This window comes from Stigmatopora argus, chromosome 8 (genome assembly GCF_051989625.1).
Source record: "Stigmatopora argus isolate UIUO_Sarg chromosome 8, RoL_Sarg_1.0, whole genome shotgun sequence".
In the NCBI taxonomy this organism is placed as follows: Eukaryota; Metazoa; Chordata; class Actinopteri; order Syngnathiformes; family Syngnathidae; genus Stigmatopora; species Stigmatopora argus.
In genome coordinates this window covers 12,498,379-12,512,779 of record NC_135394.1, presented here as the reverse complement: position 1 = coordinate 12,512,779, position 14,401 = coordinate 12,498,379, and the positions used below count along the sequence as shown (strand labels likewise).

At 39.9% G+C, this 14,401-nt stretch overlaps 4 protein-coding genes across 4 annotated transcripts; 2 read left to right on the top strand and 2 right to left on the bottom strand.

The window, feature by feature from the left end:
* Nucleotides 1-361: 361 nt before the first annotated feature.
* hdgfl2 (HDGF like 2) lies at nucleotides 362-7,291 on the bottom strand. Its single transcript, XM_077608014.1, has 16 exons — nucleotides 7,016-7,291; nucleotides 6,542-6,618; nucleotides 5,797-5,938; nucleotides 5,431-5,601; nucleotides 5,235-5,354; nucleotides 5,094-5,168; nucleotides 4,784-4,970; nucleotides 4,617-4,701; nucleotides 3,299-3,578; nucleotides 3,030-3,151; nucleotides 2,891-2,958; nucleotides 2,694-2,764; nucleotides 2,485-2,586; nucleotides 1,499-1,652; nucleotides 1,321-1,426; nucleotides 362-1,222 (listed from the first exon to the last, which is right to left on the bottom strand). Exons 1-16 carry the CDS (start codon nucleotides 7,085-7,087, stop codon nucleotides 1,132-1,134), a joined length of 1,923 nt encoding a protein of 640 aa, XP_077464140.1. The 5' UTR covers nucleotides 7,088-7,291; the 3' UTR covers nucleotides 362-1,131.
* Nucleotides 7,292-8,910: 1,619 nt separating this feature from the next.
* fh (fumarate hydratase) lies at nucleotides 8,911-11,436 on the top strand. The gene is made up of 2 exons (XM_077607497.1): nucleotides 8,911-9,669; nucleotides 10,392-11,436. Exons 1-2 carry the CDS (start codon nucleotides 9,039-9,041, stop codon nucleotides 11,255-11,257), a joined length of 1,497 nt encoding a protein of 498 aa, XP_077463623.1. The 5' UTR covers nucleotides 8,911-9,038; the 3' UTR covers nucleotides 11,258-11,436.
* A 196-nt stretch (nucleotides 11,437-11,632) lies between these two features.
* On the bottom strand, nucleotides 11,633-13,262 carry fam32a (family with sequence similarity 32 member A). The gene is made up of 4 exons (XM_077607498.1): nucleotides 13,117-13,262; nucleotides 12,507-12,651; nucleotides 12,317-12,370; nucleotides 11,633-12,205 (listed from the first exon to the last, which is right to left on the bottom strand). Exons 1-4 carry the CDS (start codon nucleotides 13,188-13,190, stop codon nucleotides 12,137-12,139), a joined length of 342 nt encoding a protein of 113 aa, XP_077463624.1. The 5' UTR covers nucleotides 13,191-13,262; the 3' UTR covers nucleotides 11,633-12,136.
* A 212-nt stretch (nucleotides 13,263-13,474) lies between these two features.
* mrpl54 (mitochondrial ribosomal protein L54) lies at nucleotides 13,475-14,367 on the top strand. Its single transcript, XM_077607354.1, has 3 exons — nucleotides 13,475-13,706; nucleotides 13,794-13,950; nucleotides 14,114-14,367. Exons 1-3 carry the CDS (start codon nucleotides 13,577-13,579, stop codon nucleotides 14,244-14,246), a joined length of 420 nt encoding a protein of 139 aa, XP_077463480.1. The 5' UTR covers nucleotides 13,475-13,576; the 3' UTR covers nucleotides 14,247-14,367.
* Nucleotides 14,368-14,401: the final 34 nt, after the last annotated feature.

Below are 14,401 nucleotides of genomic sequence, written 5' to 3'. Positions count from 1 at the left end.
AATGTGCACATTGCTTTATTGGATTTTATTTTAGAAGACAAATAACATTTTAAACTTGTTCTACACTTACATTTTTCCCCTTCTTTTATTGTTTTTATATTTTTCAAATTTCCCATAATTTTGAATGTTTACAATAAGATAATTTACTACACACAGTATATGTATTTACATACGTTATTGTTTTGTTATATTTGGAATTTCATAACTAATTACCGTCATTTAAAAATATACATGATTGGTACAGCATATTATTGATGAACCAATGGGACTCTTCTAAAGCAACGAATGTGAGATAAAAACCATGTAGTCTTAATATTAAAGACTCAACTAAAACTAAGAATAAATATTTGCATAGACCACCTGCCATTTGTACTGTTTATTGAGGAATTTCATTTTATAGTCTGCAGCTACATAAGATGGCCACAATTTTTGGATGGCAATTATATCAACACGCAGGTTATCATAAACAGACATGACAGCAAAGACAATGCGCATGTGTGTAATGCCACAGATTTTTTAAAGCAAATATGTGAAAACAAGGCTATAAAAAGTCAGTGAACCTGTTACCTCATTTCATTGCCTGACACATTAAAAAATGACACAAAAACTTAAGACAAGTTCACCAAAGTCAAATGTCTAATACAAACGGGTGCTTTGTGATGTTTTGTAGCATCTATATATATTAATTAAAAAAAGGACGCCAAAATGAACCCAGGCATTGAAGTGAAAGGTTCATCAAGATTCAAAATTCATACCTTCATCTGCACAAATTGAGTTCACAAGTGCATGTATTAATCCTATTTGAGTACGGTATTGCAGGGGGAAAAAAGGGCTGAGTCATGTGAGAGAAGACATTTCTGAAACTTAAGGATGTGGCGTGTATTCAGCTTGAGCTCTATCAATCACAATATTTCCTTTCCGGGTTGAAAAAGTGACCCCAAAAAACGAAACAAGAAATAGCAATAGTATGAATAGTTGTAAATGTCCGGAGCAATGACACTGATATATAGCATGTGGTGGTGATTGTGCTGCAGTGTCGTTGTCTCCTTTTTGTCCTCCATTTTCAGGTTCTTGGTCCACTGCAGTAGTTTACAGGGTAGGAGGTGGGTCCTTTTTATTATTTTTTTTATTTTAACTTTCAATAGGGGATGCCTCCATCTCTGCAGAGATGTTGTTTGTTTGAGTGTAATCGCCAGTCTGTTCTGGGCTGTCTGGGCTTCGCCTGTTCAAAAAAGAAAATCATTAGTATATTAGTCATTAGTATGTTGCTCAAGTTTTGTTTTTGTATAATTGACTCAAATTTGTCCTGCAAAATTTCACCTGATTGGACTTGAATCAACCTGATCGTTTCTGTCAGCTTCGGCTGTTTTTTCATCTCCGTCTTCGTCTTTTTTCTCTTGTGACTCTCCGTTTACAGCATTTGAGTCTAGATAGGACATAAAGTTTTATCGTCAGATACACTCGGTGTGAATGTGATTGCAATTTGTGTTTCTTCAACCTGTGTCTTGTGTCTCCTTCTCATTGTCTTCCTCTTCTTTGTCAGTTTTGGGTTTAGCTGTCGTTTCTGCTTTTCCCACAAAGCGAAGTTTTAACTTATTGTACACGTCACTGGCTTTCTCCATGACGGCTGAGCTGGCTTTATACCGCCGAATCTGCAAAATGGCACATAAACACAAATACACACACTGCAGTTTATGATGGACCCTAGAGGCAAATAAGTATTCCAAAGCTGGAGTTCGCTCCCTAGTTTTTATTAGCCTGCAGCAAATGATGAAAACGTCATTCAAAATGGCCTGCACAAAAAGCTTGAGTGAGCCTACATTTTGTTGCACCTCTCAGGTTTAACACCAGATGGCGGTAGTCACCTAAACAGTGCCTCTCCATTAGCTAAGGGTTCAAAACCCGACAAGTGGACATTAACTTAGGAAACGGTGGAATTTTAGTATCTTCTTCTACATGAATAAACCGTGTGAGGTCGTTTGGTCGCCGGTCTTTTAGTCGCCCGGACACAAACAACGGGCGACCAAAAGACCGGCGACAAAACAAGGTAAAACAACACGGTCTACGCATCAATAAAAGCCAACAATGGCCATGAGCAGTTTTACTGAGTGGACGTGTGAGTGTATAAGAGTTTGTATGTACATGCGTTGTCCCTTTAAGAAGATACGTCAGTCAGGGTCTTAACAAGTTCTCCAACAAAACACAATAAAAGTACGGGAAATTTTTTTAGCTTTTCTTTAGCCTAATAATTAATAGGGCATTAAGTATGACTAAGTAAAAATTCGCAGTTTGTATTTAGGGAATTTGAGCAACGATTTAAATGGTAATTATCAATAACCTTCCGGGCGACCAAAAGACTGGCGACCAAACGACCGAGTACCTCGTGGGTGTATTTATAAATTATTAGCAGTCGTGAGACATATTCCTTGTTCTGCAAAGTTAGTATAAGTAGTGTAAATAGGGGTAAAGTAGGCGATGGTGCACCTTTTTAAGTGTAGCAATGACGTCGGCATTCTTGTGAAGGATCTGGCTGGTGACAGGTATCGCTTCCAGTTCTGCCAAGGCTTGTAGACAGCGCTCAATGTCCTGAATCATACGTGATATTAAAAGTTCCACTGGGTGCAAGATTGATTTTTTTCTCATTCATAACCCAACACCACTGTATCGAAAGGCATTACAAGGAAGCCACTTACAGGGTTGTCCACTTTGAGGGCAAACTTGATGTCTGTGTGAAGTTTCTGAAGTTTTTCTTCTGGCGACGGTTCTGACGTAGAATAACAGTAGACATTAGTATATATTTTTTTTACAATTTCTTAGGACAACTACAGATCCATGAAACATCCGGAACTATTTATGTCCCACTTTGGAACTCAAAATGAAACATCTTTACCTTTTTTCTTTTCTACTCTTTTTTGTGGATGCCTCTCGGGTTTGTGTTTCTGTTTTTCACGCTTAGACCTAAATTTAAAAAAAAAAAGATTCGTGGTGTATTATTAGCAGCATGCATGTGATGTCACATGTGAGCTCACCTGGATCTGGATCTTTCTTCGGACCGTTTGGCTTTCCTCTCTTTGAGCTCCGTGTACTTTCTCTCCTTTGCCTTATTTAGTCGATTTTTGTTTTGGTTGTCTGACTTCTTGACTTTTTTCACCTTCACAAATTTGAACAACTCAATATATGAAGAAAAGTGACTAGCTCTTGATGAAACGTGACTTAAAAATGTACTTTTAGCTTCGCTCTTTTAGACTTTTTTGTTTAATTTCAACGTGAAAATGAGTGTTCTCAAAGAATAAGCTACCTCGGTGGGTGAGTCAGAGTCAGATGGCGCTGGGATCGGGGGAGGAGGGGGCTTCTTGGACCTCTTCAGCGGGTGCTCGTCGACGCCTTCATCCGAACTACTGCTCTCGCTGTTCTTTTTCAACTCCTTCTCCCTTTTCCGCTTTTCATCTTCCTCCTTTTCTCGCTCCCGTAGCCGCCGAAGCTCCTCTGCCTCCTCCTTTTTCCGCCGCTCCTCCAGCTCTCTCCGTCGTTCCTCGTCTCGTTTCTTCCACTCACTGATGCGGTCGGGTTCGCTGTCACTGCCGAGACACAGGGATTGCTCTTGCTTAGTTTGCGTAAAATAATGGAGGGTTCAATATAATGACTGACAAAAATTCGGAACACGCTCGATTGGTCGCCGGTCTTTTGGTCGACGATCTTTTGGTCGTCCGGATGGTTATTGATAATTACCATTTAAATCGTTGCTCAAATTCCCTAAATACAAACTGCGAATTACTATTTAGTCCAGGGGTCGGGAACCTTTTTGAAAGAGAGAGCCATAAACAATTCCTATTTTCAAATATTATTCCTTGAGAGCCATAATCACAATTTAAAAGTCAAAACACATGAAAATGTGCGATTTTTTTTAGTCATTTTACAACTTTTAAAGTACAAAAAGTCTCTTAATTATTTGACAACATTGTTAAGTTGTTGCTAATCAATGAATTTCAATGAGTTCAATGAGTATCAATGAGAGAATGAATGCAGAAGACTAATGAAAAAAAATCAATGCCACAGTGCCGACGTGACGTTCCTATTGGTGCGTTCGGGACTCTTTTCTCTCACCACCGGTTTCCATATTTTAGCTCAGAGCCATATGCACCCATCAAAAGAGCCACATGTGGCTCCCGAGCCATAGGTTCCCTACCCCGGATTTAGTCATACTTAATGCCCTAGTAATTATTAGGCTAAAGAAAAGCTCCAAATTTCCCAGACTTTTATTGTGTTTTGTTGGAGAACTTGTTAAGACCCTGACTGACGTCCCTTCCTAAGGGAACAACTCAAGTACATACAAACTCATACACTCACATGTCGGCTCAGCGAAACTGCTCATGGCCATTATTGGCTTTGATTGACGCGAAGACGGTGTTGTTTTACCTTGTTTTGTCGCCGGTCTTTTGGTTGTCGGTCTTTGGGTCGCCGGTCTTTTGGTCACCCGTTATTGCGGTCGGGGCGACCAAAAGACGGCGACCAAAAGACCGGCGACCAATCGACCGCACACAAAAATTCAAGTTACAGCTTTTTGAAACCAACAAGAGTAACATCTGTAAAAATAGTTGGGTGTTAAAATGCCTTACCTGTCACTGTCCGATGACGATGATGGTGCTCGTTTTGGAGGCGGAGCTACGGTTTTCCTTCCGCGAGGTTTCGCCGCGGGTTTGTCTGTGGAGCACAATATTTGAAATGATTGCTTAGAAAATCAATTTCCTTCAAAAATTGACAAGAATCAATATTTTCAACTTGCTCGCAGCTTTTTTGCGCGCCGGGGGAGCCTTGCGGGGAGACGGGTCTGATTCAGACTCAGACTTTGATCCAGACTGCGATTCAGAACCGGACACGGCTGGACGCGGCTTTTCCTCCTCAGAGTCGCTGTCTGCGGCTTTTTTCCCGGAGCCGGATTCTGAGTTTGAACCCGAGTTAGATGACTCTTTCTGTAGCGGATAAGTAGAAAAAAACAAAATGTACCTCGGTTTAGTAAAATTTTAATATAAATTTGGTTCTTTTTCAAATATATTTAATCAAACAGCGAGGGGAAGAAAAAAAATAAGCGAAACCTTCTTTTTCCCTCTGCCTGTTGTTGCAATTTTCTTTCCGCCTCGACCAACTCCTTTCTTCTCGGGAGTAAAATCCTATAACACATATGAAACATGAAAATGTTTCTTTTTTTAGATTTGTGCCTGCTAATGTTCAAATACTTGATCGCTGTCTTTGCCAGAATCTGAGTCCGAAGGAGTGGCCTCCGACTCTGACGGGGATGCGCTTTCCTCATCTCTGTCGCTGGACGAGTGGCGAGTCTTTTTCGAGGGCGGCGGACGCTGAGAGACAACGCAGACCCCAAAAGTGTTGAGACGCACGAAGCAACCGTGTTCAAGTACGACTCTGCAGGAGTACCTTAGAAACTGGCGGCTTCCTCTTTGCCCCGCCTCCTTTTCCTCTGTCTTCACTGGCCGAATCGGAGTCAACTTCGCTTGCTGACTCTGCTTTCCTAGGCACGGGAGCTTCTTCATCTTCATCACTTCCTCCACTGGCATTGTCGGCCTCGCTTTCGGACGAGCTGGCGGGCTGTGGACAAAAAAAAAAGTAAAAACCTAAGATGTAAGTACAGTTACCTATTAGCAGGATATGCTAAGTTTGATATTATAAAGGGCTTGGAAATTAAGGTTAGGTACACTTTGTATTATGATGGGCAATTACACGTATTTTCTGCAGTTTGCTTAATATACTGTCTGGGGGGGTAGGTGAGATGGGGGTACTTACCACTGGCGGAGCATTGTAGGAGGCATGTGGATTGTTCTGGATTTCCCATAAGCCTTCATTGAAGCCTTTCCTTTTGTTGGGCTTTCCGTAGCGGTCGCTGTACTTTTCATAGGCAAAAAGGTCCTTGGCAGCCAAAAATGCACTACACAACAATTAAAATTGAAAGAAAGGAACTTGTCAAAGCATGGTTGATATTTTTTTTGTGTGTGAAAGCATTTATGAAATGCTAGTCACATTTTGTTGCAATTTTCCAATCAGATTCTGATAAACTTATATTTTATTTTATTATCAACTCATCCACTGGCAAATTCTGATCACTCTGACGTTTACACAGACAATATTGTGAGGAATACATGGAAAGTTTCACTTTTGATTCTGCTCTTGTTTCCCTATTTGATAGAATAATCAACAATACGTTGCTTTCATCAAAATGCAATTGTTTCAATTTGCACACACAAACTCGTGTTAAATTATTAATATTTCAATTGCTCTCAGTTGGGCAGGAGTAAAACCCGTACCATGCTTGTAAAATATTTCCCTGAAAGAGACTATTGCTATTTAATACCTTAAAGTTCACTAAAATTCAAGTCTGTACACTGTTATAAAATGTGTTATGCATAAACTTTGTTCTACAACTATCTTTTTTTTTGAGTGGTAAGCACTTTTCTCTCATGTTGCCTTTGTTTACAAAGACACTAGTATGCCAAAAGTTTAGGAATTAAATTAAAAACAGAAATTTACTTACGTTTCGTGAGTCCCAAAGAAGAAGATTGGAATTTTATTAGGTGGAGGCTTCACTGCACCTTCTGCCACATCTTCAATCTAAACAACACAGCAGACAATATTTGTTATTAAACCTTCCAATCTGGACTACATGGTACTGACAAGACCCTCGGTTAGTTATCCACCAGGAATGTTACGGTGACGTGATGTTGGAGCAAAACTTAGGTTGTTAGTGTAAGATACGTTCGAACGTCACTCCAGGATGGAGAAGTAACCGTGATAGCTTCGTTCATGATGCATGAAGACGAAGCCAATATTGCCGCGTGCAAAACCCTCTTTTCACCGTCGTGCATGCCCATAAGAAAGCAAATTAGGAGAGCAAAGCTCGATAATGGCAATATTGTACGTGTCGTAGGGTTGGTTTGCAAGGATGCCTTAGCTTCCACTTCTCCCCCGCCTCCTTCTCCTCCTCCTCCTGCCGCCGCTATTAGCTTACCCTGGCCGGCCAATGGGGGTAGCCTTTCATTTTAGCAAAGACCAGGTCTCCGGGCTGGAAGTTGTGCGGCATGGTCCCGCTCCCCTCGGCGGCCTGGCAACAAAAGTCTGGGTAAAAGCCGCTGCGCCTTCGGTGCGTCTCTCCCGGTTCGCGGTGGCCAGGTCAACACGAAAAGCTGAAAACGACGGCGTTAGCTAATGGAAGCTAATAGTGTACGAAGCTAATCGTTACCGCGAGAACATACAAGCAGAGGTAACTGCAACGACTTCCGCTCGGGACACTTATCACGCCTTGGGAATAAAAGACTTCCTGTTAAGAAAGTAAATGCACAAGAAAAAATGGACATTTGGGAGCATGTTCCCTTTTTAAACTAATAGTCCTAATCCCTGCAATGTATTGTCTTCCTTTTGCGCATCATAATAGTTGGTACGGAGAATGAATGAATAGGGAATAGACGAATTTTGAATGATTCAAAAATATATATATTTTGGAAGAACAAATTAGCAAGGCAAGCTGGATAAAATATATGAGATATAATGAGATTTATTCAAACGAGCCACGCGAGTGTCAATGGCTGTTACAGCGCATTTCTCTTGCAGTGTGCCGCGGCAACGCATACAGTGTCCTCGACTGTGTGAGGAAGGTGTGAAGTTATGTGTTTTGTGTCATGTTCCACTTAAATTTTTAAATTTTTATTATTATTATTTTATTTTATTTATTTTATTTATTTTATTTATTTATTTTATTTATTTTATTTATTTTATTTATTTTATTTATTTATTTTATTTATTTTATTTATTTTATTTATTTTATTTATTTATTTTATTTATTTTATTTATTTATTTTATTTATTTATTTATTTATTTTATTTATTTTATTTATTTAATTTTATTTTATTTATTTTATTTATTTTATTTATTTTATTTATTTTATTTATTTTATTTATTTTATTTATTTTATTTATTTTATTTATTTTATTTATTTTATTTATTTTATTTATTTTATTTATTTTATTTATTTTATTTATTTTATTTATTTTATTTATTTTATTTATTTTATTTATTTTATTTATTTTATTTATTTTATTTATTTTATTTATTTTATTTATTTTATTTATTTTATTTATTTTATTTATTTTATTTATTTTATTTATTATTTATTTTATTTATTTTATTTATTTTATTTATTTTATTTATTTTATTTATTTTATTTATTTTATTTATTTTATTTATTTTATTTATTTTATTTATTTTATTTATTTTATTTATTTTATTTATTTTATTTATTTTATTTATTTTATTTTATTTATGTTTTATTTGGCCAGTTGCTGCGAGTGAAATTTGTGTTTGACGTGTCGTCTCAGATGTGAATGGTTTCAATATTTTCATGAAATAAAGTCTATTAGTCATATGAGATTTAGACATTTACCACCAAGTGCACAAATAACAAGAACATACAGAGACAATACATACTCGATAAATAAGTAATAAATAATAATAAAAATAAGTACATAAATAAATAGTCATCATAATAAGAAGTTACAGCATAAATAGGTAGGAAAGTGCACCAATAACAACTAACAAAAGAACAGACAAATAATCAATGCATAATAAAAGAAATAATAAATTAATTAATAATCAATAAATAAGTAGTCAACATAATAACTAGTTACATGGTGTTTCCACGTTAAAGCAAATTTCCATCCTAAATAAGTACAATTGCCTTTATTCTTGTTTGTGGATCAGATCAAAAAATATTATTCCATAAAAACCCTAACTTGGATTCCCAGTGACGTTTTTCTTTACATGATGTTTCGTTTCCGCGTTAAAGCGGATCTAGTCGTTCCGATATTTCCTCTGCTGCCCAGCTCAACCTGCGATTGGCCGCAGAAGCCGGAAAAGAGACCACCACTGACTCTCCATTGGCTGTCGCCTTCTCCCATTTCCTTTCGCCCAATGACAACTCTCGATGCGTTTGACAGCATCGTGACCTCCTCTTCTTCACCTCTACTGTCTGTCCAACCATGCTTCGCCCTTTTCTACGCGTCCAGCAACTTAAGTGCAACTTACGCACTTTACCGATCGTCCAAGCCGACTGCAAACTTCTAAACCCTCGCAGAATGGCCAGCTCTGACTTCCGGATCGAGCGGGACACGTTTGGCGAGCTCAAGGTCCCGGCCGACAAGTACTACGGCGCCCAGACCGTCAGATCCACCATGAACTTCAAGATCGGTGGGCCGTCGGAGCGAATGCCGCTGCCGCTCATCCACGCCTTCGGAATCCTGAAGAAAGCGGCGGCCGAGGTGAATCAGGAGTACGGTCTGGAGCCAAAGATCGCCAACGCCATCTGTCAAGCGGCGGAGGAGGTGGCGGCCGGGAAGCTGGACGAGCATTTCCCTCTGGTGGTGTGGCAGACCGGCTCGGGAACTCAAACCAACATGAACGTCAACGAGGTGATCAGCAACCGAGCCATCGAGCTTCTCGGTGGACAACTGGGCTCCAAGGATCCGGTCCACCCCAACGACCACGTCAACAAAAGCCAAAGCTCCAACGACACTTTCCCCACAGCCATGCATATCGCCGCCGCCATGGAGGTCCACCGGGTTCTTCTGCCGGGTCTGCAGACTTTGCACGACGCGCTGGCAAGCAAGGCAAGTTGTCCTCTTTTGAGATGCGAGCTGGAAACCTCAACAAAACACTCGTATATCGAAGCACCTGCCAATCAAACAGTCATATCAAGGCACTACGTTTCTCTCAAATATACATTTTTCGAGGCAAACATGTCGATATTTGTTTAGAAACTAATGTCAGTAACAGTTCATCGTGCAATATTGTAATTTAAGCATTTTTTAACTTTAATAGAAACAAAGGGATTCATCATTAACTGGTGACATTATATTTTGCATTATTTTTACCGGTCTCAAAATATGGGAGAAATCGGATTACAAGTGACTTACTTTGTTAAATGTGTGTATCTGTCGTAGTCATTCGATCTAAAGTAGGGGTATCTAACTCAGTTCTGGATCTCATCTGGGCCAGACCAGTTTATTTTTGGCTCAAAAACTTAAATTGATATCATTGACGGCGCTAGACGTCCAATCAATTTTGAGGCACCCGTGTTGAAATTAATTATGTTGGTACAGTAAGACTGGAATACAGAACAACCCACGATCCGGATCGGACCCCATAGCAGGCCAATTCTGGCCCGAGGGCCGCAAGCTTGATACCACTAGTCTAACCTTTGAACAAAATTTGAACCATAGCGCACAGTTAATCAGGATATATCGCAACAATGTTAAAAATAAACAGGTGATTTTATACCCCTGGTCATTCCGCCGCTACTATTGCGCTTGTATTTGTTTTTTGAAACCAGGCAGAGGAGTTCAAGGACATCATTAAAATCGGCCGAACGCACACGCAGGATGCCGTGCCGCTCTCCCTCGGCCAGGAGTTCAGCGGCTACGTGCAGCAGGTCAAGTACAGCATCGAGCGAGTCAAGGAGGCCCTGCCGCGGGTGTACGAGCTTGCCGCCGGGGGCACGGCCGTCGGCACGGGTCTCAACACGCGCGTGGGCTTCGCCGAAAAAGTGGCGGCGGCCGTGTCCGCCCTGACCGGGCTGCCCTTCGTGACGGCGGCCAACAAGTTCGAGGCATTGGCAGCGCACGACGCCCTGGTGCAGCTGAGCGGCACCCTCAACACGGTGGCGGTGAGCACCATGAAGATTGCCAACGACGTGCGCTTCCTGGGCTCGGGCCCACGCTCCGGCCTGGGCGAGCTCATCCTGCCCGAGAACGAGCCGGGCAGCAGCATCATGCCCGGGAAGGTCAACCCCACGCAGTGCGAGGCCTTGACCATGGTGGCCGCCCAGGTGATGGGCAACCACGTGGCGGTGAGCGTGGGCGGCAGTAACGGCCATTTTGAGCTCAACGTCTTCAAGCCCATGATAGCCAAGAATGTGCTGAGCTCGGCGCGCCTTCTGGGCGACGCAAGCGTGTCCTTCGCCGTTAACTGCGTGGCGGGCATCCGGGCTAACAGGGAGCGCATCGACAAGCTGATGAACGAGTCGCTCATGCTGGTGACGGCGCTCAACCCGCACATCGGCTACGACAAGGCGGCCGCCATCGCCAAGACGGCGCACAAGAAGGGTTCCACGCTCAAGGCGGTGGCCGTAGAGTTGGGGTACCTCACCGAGGAGCAGTTCGACCAGTGGGTCAAGCCCGCTGAAATGCTGGGACCCAAGTAAAACGGGTCAAAGTTCGGCAAAGACATCTCAATCGATCATGGGGTTATGAAAATTGATTGACTGTCGGGACAGAGGACAGATGGAACGTTGCTCTGGATTTGACATCATGTGCCGTCCTAATTGTTTACCAACGGTTTGGCTTTAGTAAATTTGTCTTATTAAACCGCACGACTGAAGGACGTTTTGGTAGTTTTTCTTCAACAGAATACACTATTTACTCAACAGTAAAGTTGCCGGTAACATTTTTCTCATGCCAGATTTCCTTTCCTAAATGTGTTCCTTTTCCATAAAAGTAATTATATTCCAATTGAAAAAGATTTTTTTTTACAGATTATATTTTTGTTTTACATTGACAGACAGAAAATTCCACTCACATGACAACGCTTAAGCATGTATTCGTTCACTTGGACAGAAAAATCTACATCCTAATGCGGAAATCTTTTTACAAAGCTTGACGTAACTTTGCATAACTCACGACTTTAGCCCACACTTTTATTGCAAATTCAAAGCTGTGTATTCACCTGTAAATATGAAGCTTAATATATTTTCTTTTCACAAGCATAACGATACCAGTGTCAAATTTCATTTAAAATAAACACTACTTTAAACTACCTCAGATTTATCAGTGATGAATAATTGAATAAAACCTCCCCATTATTAGTTTTCTTAAGTTTCAGAATCCCATAATGATAAATTTGCATGTAAAATAGTAGATATTATATCCTCAAAGTAAGACTATCACATTGCTCACCGTATATGACACAAGTGTGACTTGTACACGAATACACAAAATCATTATAATAAACAACTTTACTAGTAAATACTTAAGAGGGGCATAACATAACCTTTAACGGATGAAAACGAAACATATCTGGCCATTTATTTGGTCCAGCTGACTTTAGGAATATCGTAATGTTCTGTCAGGTTGTCCAAGTGCCGATTGAAATCCTGCAAAAAGAAACGCAGCATTCAGTTATTCAACAAAAGTTCCTCCTAACACAGTACGCAACATATTTTTCTTGAAAAATAAATGAAATCCAATAAATTAAGCCAACACACCTCCACTCGATGCTTGTGGGTCTTGGAAGCTTTATTCAAAATCCTCTCCATTTGCTGGAAGATAACGCAAAATCAATAAATATGGATTAAAAAAAATTCATGAAAAAGGCAAAATATATCAACTTAAAAACAATTTTAATCCTAAACTTTCTTCTGTTGACTCCATTTCCCAGCCCGGAAAGATACGTACCCGTTTTTCTTGCATCTTGTCAAAGGCGATTTGCGCCGGCGTCCTTTTGTCAATGTACGCCCGTTTGGCTTTCACTTCGTCGTCATTCTGACTGGTCGCCAGTTGCTCCATGCGATGCTTGCTTTCCTTGTCCTTCTTCTTTTTCCTAAAATAAATAATAATAATAAACACTTATTGTACACGTTTTTAAATACAATGACGCTACCTGTGATTTATTTGCTGCCATTGACTGTAATTGACGTCAAACCAGGTTTAACGAAAAGCGTTGTCAGTGATCTATCACTGCCACCCTTCCAAGTAAAAATAGATTGGACATCTATCACCATTAACGGATCCACGAAAATCCGAATTATAGTTTAGCTTCGGGTTAAGTTTTTAGTTTTATTTTTCGCCAGGGACACACCACACAAAACTGGAATTTTTAGTTATTAGTGCGTTTTAGCGATGAAATACGTAAACAACAAGCAAAACATCGAAAATTATGCAATGTTATTGTTAGCACGAATGCTAACGCTGAAGCGATAGTGAATGAAGACCATAAAATGTTACCCATCGAGAAGAGAATACGTGAATATGCTCATTTTGGAGCTGATTTATGCGTTTTACTTACTTTTTACCAGCAGAAATGCTTCCCGTGCCCTTAAATTTTAGGGTACTTTTCTGAACGTGTTCGTAGTCCGACATGATTTTCTGGAATAAACACAACGGATAGAACTTCTTTTTGGCTTTAAATGGAGATGGAAAAGTAGCGTTAGAGCTCCCTAGCGCCACCTGGACATCTATTTTAGAAAGTAGCAAGGTCAACAATGTCCTAACAATCTACTTAAGCGCAAATTATCTATTTTTTACGTTTATAAATATTTACACATTTAAATTTGGATGTCGACAATTTAATTTATATCACATATAAGGAAAATAATATTCAGTTCTTCTTTGCGTCAAGAGGGGGCAGTGTAGATTTGCAGGAGGGGTTACGAATACTACAGACTGGCCGGAAGTACATGTCTGAATGTCAAATTATAGCATGTTGCACTAACATTGCTTGCAGTAATTTACTTTTTCTGTGAAAAATGTCTTGTTATACTTTATTCAGAATCGGATTACAAATCAGACACCTCGCAAACAATTCGTCACTCCTCATCCTTCGTAGAATTGACGCGTTGAACAAATTACAAACGTGTGGATATGCGAAAAAAGTGGGTGAGTAAACATCTTTTTTAAATAAATGTGTATCCTTTCTTTGAATGGCGACGTATTTTCAGTAATAATGTCATTCTCAATCTCCAGTTGTCAAAGGTAAAGGAAAGGGGATGGTTAAAGATGAATTAAAAGGACCAGAGGTGTGTAAAGATCCAGTCAGGCTGACATCTTATGCTGTGGGGGCAAACATCTTTAAACAGGGAGAAGATCCCAAACTCAAACCTGATGAAGAATATCCAGAGTGGTGAGATCCTGTATATTGCTATAGTAATTCAGGACTAGAGTGAAAATGATTAATCTGTAGTGCCCTGTTCTATCATAAAATGTTTCCCCAGGGAACCTACTAAATATATAGAATTGGTGTTTTCTTTGATAAGAGGTTTAAATATCTTTTTTTTATTAAACAGGCTATATAATTTGAACCTGGATGGACCCTACAAGCTACACGAGCTAGAGGAAGAAAGTTTGGAGTACTGGAAGCGTCTACGAAAGGAAAATATTTGGCGTCATAATAAATTGCAGAAAGGGAAGAAATTCTAGACCAGACCTGACCGTCTTATTTTCCATCAAATTGCTTGAAGTGAAAGACTCTATCACAGGCATGTGTTCATATTTTGTTTTGTAAAGTCCATCTCTTGCTAATTAAAATGTTTTAACCATTTGTTTTGCAATCTATGTTGCTCAACCCTCCATGT